This window comes from Leptonychotes weddellii, chromosome 8 (genome assembly GCF_054177405.1).
Source record: "Leptonychotes weddellii isolate Sample4059 chromosome 8, ASM5417740v2, whole genome shotgun sequence".
Taxonomy (NCBI): domain Eukaryota; kingdom Metazoa; phylum Chordata; class Mammalia; order Carnivora; family Phocidae; genus Leptonychotes; species Leptonychotes weddellii.
Window position 1 is genome coordinate 23,417,016 of NC_138376.1, and position 21,425 is coordinate 23,438,440.

General features: G+C 49.7%; 2 protein-coding genes across 5 annotated transcripts; both read right to left on the minus strand.

Annotated features, from left to right (window-relative positions):
- Positions 1-1,618: 1,618 nt before the first annotated feature.
- ATF6B (activating transcription factor 6 beta) lies at positions 1,619-11,027 on the minus strand. 4 transcript variants are annotated; one of them, XM_081827938.1, is made up of 18 exons: positions 10,874-11,027; positions 10,416-10,495; positions 10,199-10,277; positions 9,662-9,753; positions 9,014-9,149; positions 6,604-6,689; positions 6,326-6,461; positions 6,111-6,242; positions 5,824-5,957; positions 4,947-5,132; positions 4,765-4,856; positions 4,168-4,347; positions 3,899-4,006; positions 3,673-3,754; positions 3,396-3,466; positions 3,061-3,172; positions 2,838-2,922; positions 1,619-2,318 (listed from the first exon to the last, which is right to left on the minus strand). In XM_081827938.1, exons 1-18 carry the CDS (start codon positions 10,977-10,979, stop codon positions 2,089-2,091), a joined length of 2,127 nt encoding a protein of 708 aa, XP_081684064.1. In that variant the 5' UTR covers positions 10,980-11,027; the 3' UTR covers positions 1,619-2,088. The 4 variants fall into 4 exon arrangements, with proteins under 4 accessions (XP_081684064.1, XP_081684065.1, XP_081684062.1 ...); XM_081827939.1 differs by having other exon boundaries at positions 5,824-5,933; positions 10,865-11,018; XM_081827936.1 differs by having other exon boundaries at positions 10,865-11,018.
- A 466-nt stretch (positions 11,028-11,493) lies between these two features.
- Positions 11,494-13,086, minus strand: FKBPL (FKBP prolyl isomerase like). The gene is made up of 2 exons (XM_006736233.2): positions 12,899-13,086; positions 11,494-12,638 (listed from the first exon to the last, which is right to left on the minus strand). Exon 2 carries the CDS (start codon positions 12,565-12,567, stop codon positions 11,518-11,520), a length of 1,050 nt encoding a protein of 349 aa, XP_006736296.1. The 5' UTR covers positions 12,568-12,638; positions 12,899-13,086; the 3' UTR covers positions 11,494-11,517.
- Positions 13,087-21,425: the final 8,339 nt, after the last annotated feature.

The window sequence follows — 21,425 nt, forward strand, 5'->3', positions numbered from 1 at the left end:
CTCAACAGAAAGACAAAGTGGGCCTGGGACAGGAGGGGCCGACAGGAGGTGCAGGAGTGACCCTGGCAGCCCACTGAGGGGGCCTGGTGGCCTGGGATTGGGCTGTGGCCTCGGATCCGGCGTGGGCCTGGAGCGCGGCAGCAAGAGACTGACCTGCCTTCACCCTCCCACCTCGCACCCCCTGGCTCCAGCCCCCTCCTATGCCTTCCCCCCTCCACGAACCCAGCCAACAGTCAACTGCCAGTTCACACCAAAGTGGCAGCTGTCCCTTGCCACTCAGCCGGGGGTGTGGCAGGCCCCCCCCAGGGGCCCCAGCCGGAGACGCCAGCACTCAAGCCCTGCGCTGCCCTGCGCTGCGATCAGGACAGAAGGAGCGACTGCATGACGGAGTGGTGATGAAGCCAGCTTGGGTAAGAGCGGAATAGAGGAGAATTGGAAAGAGACAGGTATAAGGGACAAGGGACAGGTGTGCCTTTCATGGACCAGGCAGTGTGGACATCTTTCACCCTCACCCCAACCCTGAGAAGTAGGTGGGAGTATTCCGTGCTACTGATGAGGAATCTAAGGCTCAGAGTGTTTAAGTTACACATCAAGGACATCCACTAATGAAAGGTAAAGCAGGGAATCCAACTTGGGTGATCTGCCTCCCAAATCCTTGTCCTTGCGCTCACTGCCTGGATGAAGCTCAGGGACGTGGGGACAGGAAGGCCCAGAAGCCAGGGCTGTGCTCCGGAGGGAGGAGAGGCCTAGTTCCTGGGAGCCCTAGTTCCAGGTTGCCATAGTTACTCAGTCTGTTTTCACCCCAAACACAGTAATGGGGAGCGGGGGAGTCTGGCTGGACACGTGAGGTCCTCCCCTCCTCCTTCAGGCCTGGGCTTGTGGCCCGGGCGGCCCCTGTCCAGTCATCTGGGCATTGAGCCCAGGCCCAGCCCACACCCTCTAGCTGACCCAGGACACTCCTGCAGGGCCAGCCCTGAGACGCTGCTGGATAGGAGCCGCTCACGGGAACCCCCAGGTGGAGTGATTTGGCCCCTCACCCTGTCCCCCTTCCTCCTAATTAGAACCACAGCCTTTCCTGCAGGATTCATTCTCATCCCTTTCTTTTAACTGGACTCTCATGTCTCTGTCCTCCAGTTTAGGGCTGAGAAGATGTTCCTCAACATCCCCCCTTCCCTCCAAACACCACCCCCTTCTCCACTGTGGCCCCTCCTTTCTGGCTTATAGCCCTCTGGCCCCAGCTCTGCCGTTTGCTCAAGCTGCTCGCCCTGGAAATCAAGGGAAGGGCGGGAGAACCTGCTAGAATGCAGGGGACCCAAGGAGGCTGCTCACCCCAAAGGGCGTGGGGCCCCCTGTCCTTCCTGTTTTCTCAGACACATTCCAGGGATCTGTATCCTCGGGGCTGTCACGCCATGAGATATCCCACCCTCATCCCCTCGCTAGACACAGACATACCCCAGTGTTGTAGGGGCGGGGACAAGGGGATGACATGAGGTCTGGGATCCCACCCCCACCCCTGAGCCAGCTGTGTCTTCAGTGCTTGGTTCTCTGATACACCGGCCCTCCAGAAGCCAATTTCCCCAAATTCTCCGTCATGAGCCAGGAAGGCAGCCACCATTCCTTCAACTCCCTCCAAGTTGTTTATTTAATAATAAAAGATAGTACATATCCATAAACCTGATCTCCCACCACCACCCCTCCTTTACTCCCAGTGACTAGCTCCAAAATGTAAAAATGTCCCTTGTCCCTCCTGGGGACTAAATTCCCACCTCCACCCCCCCAAATAGAGAAACAAAAGAACAGAGTGTGTAGGAGGCCACCTACCCCAAAACCTCATCACACTCAATACCCTCAAAGAGAGAAGCAGGAATTAGGGGTTCAGAGAAATGAGAGGAGCCCTATATTCCAAAAAGTGGGTAAGAAGAGAGGTGAACCCGCTCATCTCCAAATAAGTGCTTAACCCCACACCCTGTCTTTCCTTTACCAATTGCCCCAAGCCCAGGGATCAGAGAACTTAGAAAAACCCCACTTGGTCACCCCCACCTCCCGCCGCCCCCCCACCCAGCTCTAAGTCAGTGTGAGTTGCAGAGGTCAGGGGTGACTGAGGTAGAGGGGCTGGCGGGAGGCCTGGCGGGCCTGCCCGGCTGCAGAGGCAGGTAAGGGGCCACCTGTGGCATTGCCTGGGGCCGAGGATGGCTGTTTTCGGAGTGAGGGGGGCACCGTGGAGGTCTTGATGTGAATCACCCTGGTGTCCATGACCTCACACTCGATCTGCATCATCTCCTCATAGTCCCCCGGGGCCCCCTGGCCTGACAGGGTCTCTGTGAGAAGGAGGGAGTTAAGGAAGAGGAGAAGGGCCGGCAAACAGAGGAGAAAAGTAGAGGTGGATAGGGAGGGAGAGGCAATGGTGAGGAGGCAGATCCACATCAGGAGGTCAATGAGAGGGTCAGGGATGGAGTTGGTGCAGGGAGAGGAGAGGGGCAGGAAAAGAAAATGACATTGATGAGTTACAGAGAACACATATGATGGAGGTCACAGGGGAGAGGACATCAAGAGAAAACAGGAGGTGAGAATCTGGCAGTTCCCAGCCTATCCCCTCTGCCCACACCTACTCGAGCACCCTCACCAAGGGACAGCCTGCACCCTCGTCTTCCTCCCATGTCTCCTGAGCTCTGTTTTTCTCTCCACCCATTTCCTGCTTCTTCTCACCCAGGAGTCTAGCCTCTTTGGAATGGCCCACTCTCTCCATTTCCCCCTTAACTCTTCATGTTGGATCTATGAGAACCTCCCCCTTCCTCAGTTTCAGGACCCCTCCCCAGACCCAGCAGGGAGAGAATTACCATTGGGAGCCATGGCAGGCATCACCAGGGACATCTTGGGCCGAGAGGTCTTGTTGTGGCTGATGGCGGGGAGCAGCAAGTGGTCCTGGGAAAGAAAGGGGCCAGGCCGGGAGGCTGGAGGAAGAGACGTGGACAGGCTCCCCACCCCGACTCTAGAGCCTCAGCCTGAAGACAGACTGCTAGGGACCCCAGGGTGACAGGGATGGGGCAGGGAGGAACTCACCCTTCGGAAGGACACAACATAAAACGTGTCTTCTCGTCGGTCAATTGCATCCAGGAACTCTGGCTGCGAGCGGTCTGGGTGGCGATACAGCTGCAGCTGGCCCACAGAATCCCTAGCCAGGTCGGGAAAGAGGATTTGGGAGGAACTAAGCCCAGTGCCCAGGTCCCCCTGGGGAAGGTGGGAGAGGATGAGAGAAAAAGACAGGAGGCCCCCGGGGATGAGGAAGGCATAGTGCCCCTGGTGGCAATGACGATGGGCACAGGACAGATTCTGGGAGTTTAGCTCTTTAGAGTGCAACCTCCCTTAGTGACAGACAAGCACCCCCATAGACTCACCTCTCTGGGGGCCCGGGGGGTTGGGTGGGGACTGCCTTAACTGGAGGCGACTTCTTCCGTAGCTGAGACTTCTGGAAGGAGAAGTATCTAAGGATGTGAAGAGGGTGAAGGCAAAAGGGAGAGAGAGCGGCCCCTGGAAGCTGATGTCACCTCACACCCACCCCTCCACTTACCCCAAATGATCCCTCAAACCTCCACAATGAGGTGCTAACTCAAAATCCCTAGGCCATTCAGTCTTCCAGCGGGCCTTGCTTGAGCCAGCCCCAGCCCTTCCTACCTGTCTCTCTGTTACTCTGTGGGGGATCTTCCGCCGGCCTCTCTGGTGACGCTGGACCCAGCCGCTCAGCTCATCAGCAAGCCTAGGGAAGCAGAGGCGGGGCAAGGCTCCCACTTGCCCTGCCTGCACACAGCAGGGAGAAGAGCGGGCCGAGAGGGCTGGTGCTTCGGCACACGCGGCTGGCCCGGCTGCCCGCGGAGGGGCCCCCGCCCGGAGTCCCGCGCACCTCAGGGACTCGGTCCGGTTGAAGTGCCGGCAGTCAGAGGAGAGGAAGAGCTGGTCCAGGTCTCTCAGCAGTAGCTCCTTGGCACCCCCAGGGAAGGCTGTCAGGTTTCTGGAGTGAGGCAGGAAGGGGGCGATGATCGGAGGCTGCACCCCTCCACCAGTAGACTGGGCAATGATGGCAAGAGAACTCTGGCTCCCCTCAAAAAGAAAAGGTAACTTTTGGGGAGAAGCTCCACTCAGCACTGGTGAAAGGGAGGGCCCTCTCCTCACCTGAAACTTGGCCGGCCTGGAGCGCTGGGCTGGGGCTCCTCAGGGCCCAGGGAGGAACCCTGGAGGGGTTTAACTCCCTGAACTGGCTCTTGCATTGAGAACTCCAGCAAGTGTCTCCGGGGCGGAGGTTCCTCTCCGCTCATCCGAGGAGAGACGGGAGCCGGAGGAGGCTCACTGATGCTGGTGATAAGGAAGGACAGGGGGTGAGGAATTCCGGCTTTATCGGGGGGCCGCTTAAGATCCTGGGCTCTGCAGACAGCCCGTCTGGGTTCCAGTCTATTCTACAAGAGTGGATCTCCTCACGTGTGAGACGGGAATGAGAACCATCCCTACCTCATAAAACCAGGAAGCCTGAGGAACTCAGCAAGCACTTAAAAGTGACTTTTGCCAATGTCATTAGCCCCATCTGCTCCAGGTTAGGACACACCATTTGAAAGGAATGATGGAATGAGAAGGGACTGGCCGGACGCACCGTTGGTGCCGAGGACACCAGCACTGTGTGGGTGTGAGTGAGATGAAAGGCCCTGTGCCAAGGCAGGCAGGCAGTGGGGAGGGTGGGCTCCACCCCGAAGCTCTGGGGGGCAAGGAAGGTCTCACCTGACAGGTCCAAAGTTGAAGGCAATGAAGAGAAGGAAGACCATGATGCAGACCACCTTCCTGTTTCCAGACCCTAACTTGAGCTCGCTGTTCTAAGGTGCAGAGAAAGGGCCGAGAGAGAGGGTAAGTCGGCCCAGAGGAGCTGGTCTTCCCACGGGCCTCCCAAGGACAGAGCAGCGTACCTCAGCCAGCAAGGCCTCCAGCCGCCGCCGGAGGGCAGCGTTCTCCCGGCGGAGCTGCTGGTTGTCGGCCAGCACGGCCTGCAGCCGGGCCTCCAGCCCCTGCAGATACTCTTTCTTCTTCCTCCGGGACTGGCAGGCCGACTCCCGGTTCTTGATCATTCGCTGCTGCCGCTTCAGCAGCTTTGCCTAGGGTACCCAGAGGGCCAAAGGAGGAATGACAGATGGGTGGGAAAGGGGAACTATGCTTCCCGACTTCAGGGGCTAATCACCCCACTGCTCCCACTGCCACTCTCCTGCCTTCCTGTCCTCCACCTACACAGCCAGAGAGGGGTTGCCCCTCTCTGCCAAAACAGTTCGAGGAAGGAGCCCTTCTCTCAACTGCTCCATGCCCCTGGTCCCCAGAGCTGAGAGAAGTCAGACTGTAGGAAGAACTTCCTCCATCCTGGTTCCTGGTGGAAACTCAGTTCCTTTCCTTGGATGGGGGGGGGAATCTTCTTTTCTCTCAATTCTCCTTTTTAAGGGCCCACAGCCTCACCTTGCTACAATTAAAGAACACTTTACCTGGTTTTCCCTAGGAAACAGCCTCCCTCTTCCAACTACCGCCACAACCAAAACACAGTATGACTTCCCTGCCTTAGATTTACGGACACCATTCCCGTTTATCCATCTACAGTGATAGCAAAACTAAGGATCCTAAAACTACACAGAGTTGATGTTGATTCTCGTCTATGAACCGGGATCCACTTGACCTTCAGGATCATCTTATGGGTTTGCTTCCTCACTTTTTGTTCCCTCCTCATTCCACAATTCTCTCCTGAAAGAGTTGCCTCTTCCCTTCCCATGAACTAGCCTTACCCCTCTCCTCCCCATGACTTACATCCACTTCAGGTGGGCAGGAGTTCCCGGGCATAGGAGCTGGAACAATGCTCTTCCTCTCAGGCCTTGGAGCCGGGGCAGCTGGTCCCTCAGGCTGGACCCGAATAGCACCTTGGATGAGGACAACTGGGGAGACTGGGGCAAGTGAACAGGAGGAGGTGAGAGCTGTAAGTCAGGTGGAGTTCTGTGTCCACCCGCACCTGAGCACCCAAGGGCTGGGAGCCTCAATGGCTGCGAGCTCCCCGAGAAAGTCAATTCAGATCATCTCCTTCTCGCCTTCTTTAGTACCTGGGGGTGGCTGGACAAGGGGCTGCAAAAGGATGGTGGTGCTGGGAGGCACAGCTCTGGGTGGCATCGGGACGGTGGTTATCACCACAGGTTTGGGCTGCAGGGGTGGCTTCCGGGTGGGTAGGGCTTTGCCTGAAGGAAGGGGAGGGAAGGAATGAAGGTCAGGACTAGAGGCCTCTTGCCAGGGATCCCAAGGTGTCAGGAGGCCCCATTACCTAAGGAGCCATCGGAGGATGGGCCCATGCTGATCTGGACACCTCCAAGTGGGGGGCCTAGGACATCCCGCAGGAGACACCCTTGAGGGGACGGTGACTCTGTCTTCACTTCCAGTACCTCCTCTCCTATAAAAGCCTGTGTTGGGTATTCCAGAAGATATGTGAGTCAGGAGGAGTGTCAAGAAGAAGGAGCTGAAAAAGAGAATGCTTTCATACTTCTGAGAGTCAGAAGGAACTCAATGGAGTGTCTGGAAGGAGAAAGAAAAGTTGATGCTCACCTGGTTGGGGGACTCTGCTGAGAGCAGGGAAGCCTCAGAGTTGATGGAGGAAGATGGAGAGACAGGTTCTACCTTGGTCTGGACATCTGTGGGGGATCGGGATGAGAGAAAATACTGGAGGAGAAGGGGATTAAGAGAGGGGATAGAAGACACGGTCCTTTCTCCTTGTACCAAAATATAAAGCTGGCTCTAGGCATGCAGTCCAGAAGGAGGAGGAGCCATGGGCTGCTGATTTGCTGGCTCTCTTCCTACCTCTTTACCCAGGACTTTCTCTTCTCCTGCCCTGGCTCTAGAAGCCATCACGCGTCCCTATGCTAACAGCCAAGTCTGCATTTCTATCCTTGACGGCTCCTGTGTCCTGATCCTAACTCCCTAGGTACCTGTTGGTCATTTCCTTTCTCATGCCCCACCCATGGGGCTCACTGCTTGTCCCTTCACACAAATTCCCTTGCCCTCCCAGGCACCAAATCGCAAAGACTCAGTCACCTCTGAGCTTTCCTGGCCTCTGTTAAATCCATCTGTGAAACTTGCTGATCACCCCACAGGGGCAAAATAAAACTCATCCGAGGGCCAGATTCAGCTCCAAGCTCACTAGTCTGTCACTACCTTTGGTCCATACCACTCAATTAGGTACTTAATTATATAAGTACCAATACTGCTATATTAAAATTTCAACTTTTATTTGTGGATAGGTAATACAGTCACATGATACAAAACTCCAAAGGACCAAAGGGTAATTCAGTGAAGTGGATCTCCTTCCCTTCCTTGTCCACCAGCCACCCAGATCCCTCCTCAGAGGTGACCACTATTTGATTATTAACCACATGTTATGACCTCATGAGACTCTCCAAAAGGAAGGATTATGTCTGATGCTTCCTATCAAACTGTTGGGTAAAGCACAGGCCCTCAAAAGATACCTAATTTATTTAGGGGAGAATCTGATTCCTTGGCAAGGTCATCAATAATCAATTTGCTGTGAAAAGGTTTTCAATCCTTATATGGTTTGTTCTCTTTGTAACTTTTAATAATGTGTGGATATGGTCTGTTTATCTCTCTGGACCCACTGTGCATCCTTCCCTGCCCCACTCTGAGGCCGGGGAGGAAAACATGAATGGACTAAATCACTGGACTCCCATGCCCTCTAGCTTCTGGTTGGAGTTCAACCAAAGAGAGGCAGTGCCAGGAAACCCTGAAGCCACTTTGCAGTCCACACTCAACATGTCCAGCAATGAATTCATCATCCTCCCTGAGCAGGGGGCTCGGGCTCTTATGGTACCAATCTACCCTAGCAAGAAACCTAGGCATCCTCTTCAAATCCTATGCAGGAAGTCACTGCAATTCATCCATTCTACTTCATTCTTTCTGCCTCCTTTCGGCATCCAAATATCCTCCTCAATTAACTGCATCCAGTCCTGCCTCTCCACGACCCAGTCTCTCTACTCTGCCACCAGAGTCATCTTCCTAATCCCATTGCTCTCCTGCTTGATTCTTCAGAGGCTCCCAACTGCCCACAGGATAAAAGCTAAGAGTCCCTTAGCAGGGTGCCCACCTGGCCCTGAAGCCTCTGCAACTTCTTGCCATTTCCCACTCCCTCCTCACATCCACTCTGAGATACGAGTTCCCTAGACAGACAAACACACCCATCTCCACATTCATCTATTCATCTTCTGGCTAATCTCTATGTGTCCTTCAAAACTTGGCTCAGGAAACCCTTCCTCCAGGAGCACATCCCTGATCCAGCCCCCATCAGGTGAGCTGCCCCTCTTATGAGCTTTTGTGGCACCCTGTGATGTCTATCCCAGAATTCCCACACACCTTCAGTGACTGGTGCGTATCTTTCCCCTCCTACCACACTACAGGATTCTCGGGTCAGTGTGGTGCTCACATCTTTTTCATCTTTGCATCCCCAGCACCCTGTCCAGTATGTGGCATGGAGGAGGTGCTCAATAAATGTTTACTGTGTAAACACGGAAGAGGAAATAAACTTGGTAACACTTAAAAATAGCACAAATAATGTTAATTGTAGAATCTAGGGGTTGGGTATATGGTATTTCAGCTATTCTGTATGTTTGAAAAATTTTCTAATAAAACATTGGGGGGGAAATAATAAATAAATATGCTCTAATCTGTCCATAAATTTTTTTAAAAATGCAAGGCAACAGAAGTTAAATCACACAATAGGATACTAGGGATTAGAAAAAGAAAGAAAAACCATCCCCATCTCTTCAGGGCTGCCTTTGCTGTGGTTTCCTAAAATTATCCCTCCCCTTCCTGGCCTCTCTCCTAGTCATCTGCCATTTCCCCTCCCCACCTTTTCCTCCCTGTCCTGTTGCCTGCATCCCCTCCCCCATCTATACACACACATACTCTGCCTTGGTAAAGCCTGGGGGTGGTGGCAGGCTGTTATTACCTGAGGGATCATCAGAGGTGGGACCTACATTGATCTGGACGGTTTCAAATGGAGATGTTGGATCATCTCCTAGGAGGCAGAGTGGGGGTGCCAAGGACTCTGTCTTCACAACCAGCACCTCTCCTACACCAGAGGCCTAGGTGAGAGTGGGAGGTGAAGGGGGGCAGCACAAAAAAGAAAAGAAAACAAGGAAAGGTGTTGAGAGCAAGAGCAAGAACAAAAGCTTTAGAGCTTACTAATTATTTGACATTCTGGTTTGAATGGTACTAAGCATCTCCCAAAGCTGTCTCTGGCCCCTCATTTTCTCTTTCTACTTTATTTCTGGGAGGGCTGATGAAGTCTCATGATTTTAAATATTGCCTTAGAGTGGACAACTTGGGCAAGAGCAATTCTAGAATTCTCAGCAGTTAACAACTCTCTTCTTCCCAGCCCCACCATGGCTGCCACATATCTCTGTATGTTAAAAAGACTCCATCTTTTTCGACAACCACAGCAAAAATATGTAAAAGGAGGGTATTAAAGTAATTCAAAGGCACCACCACTACTCTATGACCTATAGCACACAAAACATTTTCTCAGCATCTATGGGTGAAGGGAATGGAACACAGTCCCTGCCACAAACAGTAGAAGGAGAGAGATGGCTCTCACCTGGCTGGAGGGTTCTGTGGAAAGATGGGATGATTCGGAGCTGAGGGAGGAAGAGGAGCAGGGGGAGGATGGCTCAGACTTCACCTGAAGATCTGGAAGAAAAGGGTTAGGGAATCAGCAGCAAGCAGAGCCTGAGAAGTCCAAAAAGTGTCCAAAGACATGGAGGTAGGGATCCCTCACCTGGGGCAAAGGGAAAAGAACACATAATAAGGGACTGAAGGAGAGAGGAGTGCACAGGTACTTATGAAGAGGAGGTGTGAGGATACAGGGAGTTCCACAGTTCCTGGGAAACAGTGGAAAGAGACGGTTTTGGAAGGATGAGGGAATCACAAAGGATATCCTTTTTTTTTTTTTTTTAAGATTTTATTTATTTATTTGAGAGAGAATGGGGGGCGGGGCAGAGGGAGAAGCTGACTCCCCGCTGAGCAGGGAGCCTGATGCAGGCTCCATCCCAGGACCCTGAGATCATGACCCGAGCCGAAGGCAGACATTCAACCAACTGAGCCACCCAGGCGCCCCTCAGAAAGGGTATCTTACCTGGGAAGATAGGCAGGGGGTCCCAAGGTGGTTCAGGGGGGCTGACATCCATCCCCACGTCCAGGGAGCTGCTGCCAAACTGAATAAAGGAGGACATTAGACGGCAAGAATGTGCAGAAGATTGAACAGCTCCATGAGCTCTGGTCTGGGGCTGAGTCCTGGTTCCAGGGCAACTCCCACCCGCCAAAGGTTAGAGACAAGGCTGGGGGCGCAATACCGGGACATCCTGCTCTGGGCAGCGGAAGAGCTGCGTCTGCTCCTCCGCCACATCATCCAGGCCGGTGTACAAAGTGCTGTCTGCAAGAGATGCAGAGCTTCAGCGGAGGTCGTCCGGTGGCCCAGCCTACAGATCCACACACAGCCCTGGGCCCATCCCTCATTGGCTCGGCTCAGCCAGACCTACCGCCCGCCCACTTGAAACGTGAAACAGCCAAAGAATTTCAGCCCCTCCTTCCCCCACCCCGGAACAACGCGACGTTTCCGTAGGGAGCGGAGGTCTTTCCCAACTCCCGCATCCCCCGAAAGCACGACGAGCCCCCCTGCTCCGCCCTCCTTCGGGTGATAGATTCCGTATTTGCCCAGCCTTCTTCTGTAGACCTCCGCTTCCTCCCTGCGTGCCTCAGGAGCACAGCATGCCACAGCCCTCCTCCCTCCCCAAGGCCTCACTCCGCAGACCCCAGTCCTCCGGGCTCAGCAAGTTGTCCGTGAAAAAACGTGTTGGGTCCGCAATCTCGCTGAGAAGCATCAGTTCCGCCATCTTTCCTTCCCGCCCCCCAACCATGAGACCGTTCCCAAAGCCCGCCTCTCCCCATCATCGACTAATCAGTTGACTCTTAAAAAAAAAGGGGGGCACGTCCCGGAAGGTCTACCGACCAGTAAGAGACCTGGGTGCTGAGTACATGAGGCGGTTGGACAGGCCGGGCCAATGGGAGCGCGGCAGGAGGATAGCACTCCCACTCAACGGGGCCGTACGGTTTGCGCATGCGCCGAACAGGAGCCAACGAGCGCGAGCCTGGGAGATGTAGTTCCTGGGGTTTAAAGGCCCTCCGTCTCCCCAGTCAGTCCTAAATTTAGTAGTTCATGTATCTTGCATTCATCCTCGGGTATGGATGAGCCCCCCAAAATGTAGCACACGTGATCATATGGCTTTTTATTGGTAAAGGAGGGAAAGAGGCGCACTGAGACCACCGCTATTTCCCTAGGAAGGCAAAAGCTGGGAGTGGGACATGGGCTGAAAGCCTCCCTCTGGGTCTCCTCAAAGTCTCACAGGATAAACCACAATTCACAGGTTCCTGTCTCTTTTAAAATTTAACTTTTAATCAGCCAAACATCTTGCGCAGACCCTGAGCCAGGCCTGCATCTTGTTTCTTCTGCTGAATGATCACCTTTCCCAGCTCCTCCTGGGCTGCCCGGTTTTTTGGGTCTACCGCCAGCACCTTCCTGAGGTCAGCAGTTGCTTTTTCAAGGTTCCCAAGGGCAGCCTGGGCAACCCCCCTTCGGTACAAGGCCTTTAAATGGTCAGGCTCCCGCTCCAGCACTCGGTCACAGCTCTGGGCAGCCAACTGGGGCTGCCCTAGCAACAACTGACAGGCAGCCAGGTTGGCATGAAGAACAGTTCGTTCTGGAGGGCCAGGTGGGGGTAAAGTCAGCAGCAGCCGAAGAGCCCGTCCATAGCATCTGGCAGCCCCTTCGGGGTTCCCAGCTCGAAATAATTCTGTGCCCCTTGCACGTTCTTCCCTGGCCAGGGCTTCCTTCTCACTAGCCTCCAGCTCCCAGGAGTCCCTGCCCTGAGTGAAGGAGGCCAGTGTGAGCCTGAAAGGAGATTCAGAGTGCTCAGAGAGCTGAAGCTCTGCCTCCTCACCTTGACACATGGACTCCAAGCATTTCTCTATGAGCTCCCCCCAAGTCCCCTCCCTCCACGGGCCTAACCCCATAGTTATCTCTGTCCAGCCCTCTGGCAGGCCTGACCCAAAAGGAAACCCAAAAGCCAGTACCCGGCAGCAGGAACCTAGCTTGGGTTTGTCCAAGCCATGGCCACGGATTATGATCTTCTTAACAAAGCTCCCATCGGGACAGTACCAGAGATCAGAAGCTTGAAGGGGCTCTGGCATCTCACTGGTTGATCCATGAGATTTAGCAGAGTCTCCTTGAAGTCCAGAGGCCAGTTTTTCAGTCCCTTGAGGTTTCTCTAGAATTTGGCTGGCTAGATTTGGGCTCACTCTCAGCTCAAGGATTTCAGTAGGAGGGTCTTGGGGCTGCTGCCTAATCTGGGTAGTTGAATCAAGGTTCTCCTGGGGGTTCTTTTCCCATTGTTGTTGTGGTTGAGAGGTGTCCTTCTCTCCCACTAGATTGACTGGTAGCGTCTCCATTTGGCTGCCTGGTCCCTTCCACCGTGGGTGAAGAGTTTTAGTCGAATGAGATATCAGTCTCAGGTCAACACCTGAAAAGAAAACCAAAACAATGCTAATGGCAGGCTTCTTATTTAGATTCCCTTTTCGTCCTCTCCCGTCCTTCTGGGACCCAGGCCCCCAGTCCTCAAAGTCTTTTTTTTTTTTTTTCCTCCAAAAATCTCTGTCGGGCTCGAGCCTCCTCCAGTGCACCCACAAACTAATCCAGACCTAATCCAGAACTATAAATTCCACAAATCCCTGCGGTTCGGTAGCCGCCCCAACTACGGACACCGATCGAGTCAAAAAGTACCTGGGCGGCCAAAACGCCTAGCCTGGTGGCAATAGCCGGACCATTCGAATCCCCTCTCCTTCCGAAGCTAAGTGCTTCCTGAGTACAGTCCTCAGTCTTGCTCTGGGCGGAGAGGACGGCCGAGGGCCAGGGGCATCTGGGGACAATGACAGCTAACGCTGGAGCCCGCGAGGCTGCGAATCTAATCAAATTCCTGACAGCCAATCCGGAGGAGGGAGAGGGCTGGTTGGCCCGCCTTTTGGACGTGACATCATTTCCCCCTCCCCGCAACCGGGAAGCTCTAGGCCTTAGCAACCGATCCTGGCCGAATCAAACCGAACTAGGCGGGGTCCGACTATTGAGACTAAAAGTCTGGAGAAGTCCTGGAATGGGAAATTGGGGTTCATGAGGGAGAGTGAGGGAATGGTAGCGGTAGCAGTCTTTTTATCTGAAGACCTCAGGCCCACCTGTGCTGTTCTCCTTATCCCTGTGTTCAGGGCTCCCTGCCAGAGCCAGCCAGCCTGTTCCTTCCACCCTTCAGTCCAGGGTGCTGCAGGAGAAACCCTCAGGCCTCTTTCTCCCCAACTGCCCCTATGCCCTTGTGGGATCACCTGAAGCTTCTCCTTACCTGTTCCCTCATATTCATCATTGGCTTTCAAGTCTTTTTCCTCGGGAAATCTTAGTGCTTTTCAAACTTTTGATGTGCATGCACATCACCTGGGGAACTGTTAAATCTCAGGTTGTGATTTAGGAAGCCTGGAGTGGGGTCTATGACTCTGCACTTCCTTCCTTTCCTTCCTTCCTTCCTTCCTTCCTTCCTTCCTTCCTTCCTTCCTTCCTTCCTTCCTTCCCTCCTTCCCTCCCTCTCTCCTTTCTCTCCTTCCTTCCTCCCTCCCTCCCTTCCTTCTCTAAAGTGTACTTTATTCAGATTTCTTACTTTTTGCCCAATGACCTTTTTCTGTCCCAGGATCCTACCCAGGATACCACATGCCATTTAATCATGTTTCCTTAGCTCTTCTTGACTTTGAGTTTTCTCTGCCCTATGTTTCAACCTGTTTTGAACTAGTTTTCAAGAGATGCTCTTTTACTTAAAATTTTTAAAATTCTTTATTTAAATTCAATTTAGCTAACATTTACTGTATTATTAGTTTCAAGGGCAGAATTTAGTGATTCATCAGTTGCATATAATACCCAGTGCTCATTATATCACCTGCCCTCCTTAATGCTCATCATCCAATTACCCCTCCTCCCACCCCCTCCCCTCCAGCAACCCTCAGTTTGTTTCCTAAGGTTAAGAGTCTCTTATGGTTTGCCTCCCTCTCTGTTTTCATCTTATTTTATTTTTCCTTCCCTTCCCCTATGTTCATCTGTTTTGTTTCTTAAATTCCACATGAGTGAATTCACATGATAATTGTCTTTTTCTGGCTAACTTATTTCACTTAACATAATACCCTCTAGTTTCACCATGTCCTTGCAAATGGCTAGATTTCATTCTCTTTGATGGCTGAGTAGTATTCCATTGTGTGTGTGTATATATATATATACATATGTATATATATATCACTTTATCCATTCATCTGTCGATGGACATCTGGGGTCTTTCCATAGTTTGGCTATTGTGGACATTGCTGCTTATAAACATTGGGGTGCAGGTGCCCCTTCGAATCACTATGTTTGTGTCAATACCTAGTAGTGCAGTTGCTGGGTCATAGGGTAGATCTATTTTCAACTTTTTGAGGAAACTCCATACTGTTTTCCAGAGTGGCTGCACTAGCTTGCATTCCCACCAACAGTGGAGGAGGGTTCCCCTTTCTCCACATCTTTGCCAACATCTGTTGTTTCCTGAGTTATTAACTTTAGCCATTCTGACTGGTGTGAGGACATATCTCATTATGGTTTTGATTTGTATTTCCCTGATGCCAAGTGATGTTGAGCATTTTTTCATGTGTCTGTTAGCCATTTGTTTGTCTCCTTTAGAGAAATGTCTGTTCATGTCTTCTGCCCATTTCCTGACTAGATTATTTGTTTTCTGGGTGTAGAGTTTGATAAGTTCTTTATGGATTTTGGATACTAGCCCTTTTTCTGATAAGACATTTGCAAATATCTTCTCCCATTCTGTTGGTTGCCTCTTAGTTTTGTTGACTGTTTCCTTTGCTGTGCAAGACTCTTTTATCTTGATGAAGTCCCAATAGTTCATTTGTGCTGATTCTGCATTTCTAACAAGATCTTGGATGGTGATGCTGCTGATCCATGGACCACAATTTGAATAGCATGATTCTAGAATAACTCATCCCACTCTTGTCACCCTTGCTCTGTGCCCCTTCAGTTTGTACTATATTTTGCATATATAACTGGTAAAACCTGCCCCATTGGGTGTGTGAGTGGAAAACTGGTCCTTCTCCTCCTATAAAGGATGTAGGTCCCTTTTGTGATTCAGCCTGCTTGACTAGCTCCTAGCACAGGCTGGACCACCACAGCTCTTCAGGGAAGGAGAATCCCATTCTTAGTACCTCACTTCAGCTCCTTATTCAGTTTGCTCTCTGATAACCTGCCATTGTGCCCCAGGCTACAAGGACCATGCCAGGACAGCCAGAAGGGGAGGTAGTTTCATCAGTACACACAGAACTGTGTAAAGACAGTCCTCTCCCTGTTTTGTATTGAGACTCAAGTCACTAACATAGACTTTTTCTCAAGTTTTATTTCTGGGTTCTGTGTCAGAGTAACCTTAGTCCACTGCCACCTCTTCCCTTATGGCTAAATACTCTGATTCTTGTAATCCTTGGGCTCCTATTGAAAATTAATCCACCTTTTCTCCCTTTCCATTTCAAGGATTTTTGGCAAAGGCAGGATGTCTAGAAGGAGTCACAAAAGGTTTGACTGTGGCCTAATCCTTGGACAAAGTTTGCTAATTTGTATTGTGTGCCTTAACTGAGAGGGCCACTCTGATGACCCTTCAAAGATCAGCTTCCCTCAATGAAAAGAAACTGTACTCTGCTACAAATATATTGCTTTGTAATGTTCTCTTATTTTGTCTGTGTATGTTTCAGTTCCAACAGACTCTGCAGGACAGAGGCTTTGTCTCTATTTCTTTTGTGTCATCTCATTCATTCATTCATTCAACAAATACTTATTGAGCACCTGCTATGTTCCAGGCAGCATGCTAGGAAGTGGGGGTATGTAGATGAATGAGACTGACACAGTCCCTGCTTTCAGGGAACTTCTAGTCTGGCCAAGGGAATACTAATTACAGTGGCTTGAAGAAGCGTGAGATGCTATGAGAGTGGATGAAGGATTAGGGGGTATTCCTTGGGGGTGAGACATTTTTGCTGCTATTCAAAGAATGAGTTAGAACTCAATCTCAGTTCTATATAGACCCCATATTGAAAACCACTGAATTAAGTGGTCGACTGTGTCTCTTCAGGTGATCCCTTGTCACCTGACTAAAAACACATACAAACATAGGCACATAAACTCCTAAAAAAAGTAATCCAAATCATCCAAAATGAAAATATTTTTATTTTTAAATAAATAAAATTTGAATTTCATCAAAATGAAAACACAGAATTTAAGTTTTATGAAAGAGGACTCAGAATCCTCAGAGGAGAAATCCATGGATCTTTAGATTCCCCCAGGTTTCAACTTGAGGAGTAGGAAGGGACCAAGATGTGGAGACTCAGAAATGGGGAAGAGCATTGGTTCTTCCACAAAGTGTTGCTACATGAATGTTAACTGACTCACTGCTTGCTCTCTTCTGGTTCCCTGCCCCTTGAGTCTCATTATGCTGGGGCTCAGCTCTCTAGGGATAGTCACTGAGGAATCAGGAAGAAGCAGGGAAACAAGCTAGAAGGATTATATCCCCAGGCCTGACTAGAGAACATGGGATCTGAGGAGGACATAAAAAGAGGATGACAAGTGAAATTTTGCTTACCTGTTGGGGTAGAAGCTTGGATGGGGGAGTGAGGAAGGAGCAATGTTTCCTTTCTCTTTCCCCTAAAGATTTGAGAATGAACTGGAAGAAGAGCAGCCTTGAGGGGAGGAGATGAAAAGGAACCTTCTTCTCCAAGTGACTAGACTCAATTCCAACCTCCTAGTACAAGTGTCCTCTGTTCTCTTTCTTCTTTTGGTATTGCAAGGACAAACCTCACCAACATCTAATTGTATGGATGCTTTGGGACATGACTTACCCTGTGTCCGTCTAAGACATTTCCCCTGCCTCAGGTGAGAGGGATGGGGGGTGGGGGAGCAGCACACTGGAACCTCTGGAAAGGGAATGAGTTTAAGGAATACTCTGTGTTAAGAAAGTCAACGTCAAAGGGACATCTGGGAGAATGGAAGGACTTGGAGGGTGGGGTGTCACTGCTTCTGCAATCTGTGATTATGGACAATAAATCCTATGCTGGAAAAATTCTCCCTTCATCCAAGTCATTATAGGGGGCACTTAATGCTGTTGAAGATCATTCTGAGGGAAAGCCCCATATTTAACAAGTTTCTGAGGATTTACCTGTAAATGTTTTAAATCCCACCTGGCATCACCTCTGTCCATCTGTCCTTCTTTCTGAGTCACCTCCTTCCAAGGTGGCTCAGAGGATCTAGCTATATTCTGCTACTCTCCTTGCCCTATTCCATAAGGGCATTTTGTGTGTGGGTTTTTTTAATTGAAGTATAGTTGACACACAATGTTACATCAGTTTCAAGCGTATGATGTAATGATTGGCTAGGTCTATATGTTATGCCATGCTCACCACAAGTGTAGAGGCCATCTGTCACTCATACAAGACTATTATAATACCATTGGCCATATCCCCTATGGTGTACCTTTTATCCCTGTGACTTATTCATTCCATAACTGGAAGCCTGTATCCCCTGGCTTCACACACTTTGCCCATCCCCTGGCCCCCTCCCCTCTGGCAACTATCAGTTTGTTATGGGTCTGTTCCTCCTCCATGGGGGCATTGTTTTGCTTTCATCAAAGATCTAACCTGATGGCAGAAGCCCAGAAGAGGTTCAGGAGCTGGTGCATGATAATTTGTGAGCTGGTTGTTGTTACCTGTTGTCTTCAAACACACATAACATGTGACACCTGCCCTCTAAATGGGTGAAGTAAGATTCTTATTCATTCAATAATCTTTATTGAGTACTCAGAATTTGTCAATGAAACATGGAGATACAAAAAGTTGAAAATAGAGCTACCCTACGACCCAGCAATTGCACTACTGGGTATTTATAAGATACAAATGTAATGATCCGAAGGGGCACCTGCACCCCAATGTTCATAGCAGCAGTGTCCACAATAGCCAAACTATGGAAAAAGCCTAGATATCCATCAACAGATGGAAGGTTAAAGAAGATGTGGTACACACACACACACACACACACACACACTTGAATATTACACAGCCATCAAAAATTGAAATCTTGCCATTTGCAACGATGTGGATGGAACTAGAGGGTGTTATGCTAAGTCAAGTAAGTCAATCAGAGAAAGACAATTATCATATGATCTCACTGATATGTGGAATTTAAGAAACAAAACAGAGGATCATCGGGGAAGAGAGGAAAAAATAAAACAAGATGAAACCAGAGACGGAAATAAACCATGAGACTCTTTTTTTTTTTAAAGATTATTTATTTACTTATTTGACAGAGACACAGCAAGAGAGAGAACACAAGCAGGGGGAGTGGGGGAGGGAGAAGCAGGCTTCCCACCAAGCAGGGAGCCCGATGCAGGGCTCGACGCGGGGCTCGACGCAGGGCTCGATGCGGGGCTCGATGCGGGGCTCGCTCCCAGGACCTTGGGATCATGACCTGGGCCTAAGGCAGGCGCTTAACGACTGCGCCACCCAGGCGCCCCAACCATAAGAGACTCTTAATCATAGGAAACCAACTGAGGGTTGCTGAAGGGGAGGGGGATGGAGGGATGGGGTAACTGGGGGATGGACATAAGGAGGGCATGTAATGTAATGAGCACTGGGTATTATATAAGGCTGATGAATCATAGACCTGTACCTCTGAAACCAATAATACATTATATGTTAATTAAAATAATAAATAAGAAAAATGGATATAAATATAGAGATCCCCACCAGCAGTCTAATAAAGGGTAAGGTGTCATAGTTAACAAAAGCTCCAGATGCAAGAGTGAAAGTGATAAGTGGCAGGGAAGTTATTTCCAACTGGGGGTGATCTGAAAAGGAGTCCAGAGGGTTAAGCCTTGGAGGATGGCCATAATTTTGATCTGCATAGATAGAAAGGATTTATTGCAGGTGAAGGAAGCAATACAAGGCAGGCGAGATAAGGAAATGAAAGCCACTTTACATTCAGTATTATTCATCTCTGGCTTGTCAATCTCAGCTTTCCCAGGCTATTTCAATACTCAATGCAGGCTGCCCTGTCACAAGGCATCAAACTGGTTGGAATTTTTTATACCCTCACATTCTCCTGCATTCCATACTCACCACATGGAACCATATGCTGCACTTACTCTCTGCCATTTATCACCAGCAAGAGAGACAAAAATTCTAGCTTTCCAAAGGCTAAATAAATTTCCCCTTCTGTTTAGCTTTGGTGGTTTCTGTGGTTTTAGTTCTGCTGGGATTTATGTCAAAATTGTTCCTCCCTCCTCTTTGCTCCCAAAAACATTTTGCTTGTATATCCCTTATAGGCAGGGTTTTCAGGCAGGATGAAGCTGTGAAAGGCAGACTTTTCCACAGTGAAACATTTAATGATAAGAGCTGCTCTTTACTGAATCTTGACCATACATTATGACCACAATACCAGGCACTGTGCTGTTTTTAATCAAGTGATGAGGGAAAGCCTCCTTGTGGTGGTGATATTTGTGTAAAGACATAAATGATGTAAGGGAACAGGTGCTCAGATAACTGGAGGAAGAGTGTCCAGGAAGACAAAAACAGGAGTGCAAAGGCCCCAAGGCAGGAGGGAATAGGATTTTTATGTTAAATTCATAGCAGTTATGAGAACAGCAAGGAGGCCAGAGTGGGTGGAGCAGAATAAGCAAGGCAAAAGGTGGGATGAAATGAAGTCAAAGAGGTAGAGAAGAACAAGGTCAGGTAGGAGTCATAGACCAATGTGAGTATTTTGGATTTTGTTCTAAGTTTATAAATGGTAGCCATCAGAAGGTTTAAGCAAGGTGAGTGATATCATCTGGTAATTTAAAAGATCACTCTGATTTCTGCATGGGGGAAGGACTGTATCAGTCAAAAATGGAAGGAGAAAATCCAGTTAAGGGGCTAGTCGAGGGACAGTGGTAGCATGGGAGCTTGGATTAGAGAGAGGATCAAGGGAAGAGTGCTGAGGCTGTGTAATATGTGGGAGTCTGGAAGAGAAGAAGGAGTGGTCCGTGAAGACAGAAGGAGCAGAAAATAAGGAACTAGGGAATATAATACTTTCTTTAGTTGGATCCAGAAAGAGTATTAAAGTGAAGAAAGCATTTCAAAGAGGAAGGAGCATTCAACTGTGACAAAAGTTGCTGATGGTCTAGCCCAGGGTTTCTCAATCTTGGTGCATATATATTACAAAGTAATTTAATGAACATCATGCAGTTTAAAAAATAAAATCTTTCTGGGGCGCCTGGGTGGCTGAGTCTGTTAAGCATCTGACTCTTGATTTCCGCTCAGGTCATGATTTCAGGGTCCTGGGATCAAGCTGTGTGTCATGCTCTTTGCTCCTTTCTCTCTGTTCCCCACCCCCTCGCTCTCTCTCTCTCTAAAATAAATAAATAAATAAATCTTTAAAAAGAGAAAAGAAAATCTTCTTGTTATTGTTAAAGTTCCCCGTGTATATTCCTCTCCGACTGGAATTCCTCTCTTGCCAAGGGGTATCCACTGTTCTGAATGTTGTGCTTTCACTGCATAGGTGAGTAGAAAAAAATGAGGTGGGTTTTCTTTTTTCCTTCTCAAAGACGAGGTATATTATTACAACATCTCTGCATGATGATGGAAATGTTTCAGTAACTGATTGTGCAGGAGAGATAGGAGTTAATTTCAAGAGTTCTGTTTCTGAGAGGTAAGAACAGACAGGATCCCAATACACAGATGGGGTGGGGGCTGGAAGCAGGTCAGCTTCTCTGCAGTAACAAGGAGAAGGCAATAAATACAGCCGAGATGCAAGTGGCCTCGTAGATTTGGGGGTGAAACCAGGAGGAAGTTCTCTTCTGAAAATTTCTTTCTTTTTTTTAATTTAATTTAATTTTATTTTATTGTGTTATGTTATTCACCATACAGTACATCATTAGTTTTTGATGTAGTGTTCCATGATTCATTGTTTTCATATAACACCCAATGCTCCATGCAGTATGTGCCCTCCTTAATACCCATCACCGGGCTAACCCATCCCCCTACGCCCCTCCCCTCTAAAACCCTCAGTTTGTTTCTCAGAGTCCATAGTCTCTCATGGGTCGTCTCCCCTTCTGATTCCCCCCCTTCATTTTTCCCTTCCTTCTCCTAATGTCCTCCATGCTATTCCTTATGTTCCACAAATAAGTGAAACCATATGATAATTGACTTTCTCTGCTTGACTTATTTCACTTAGC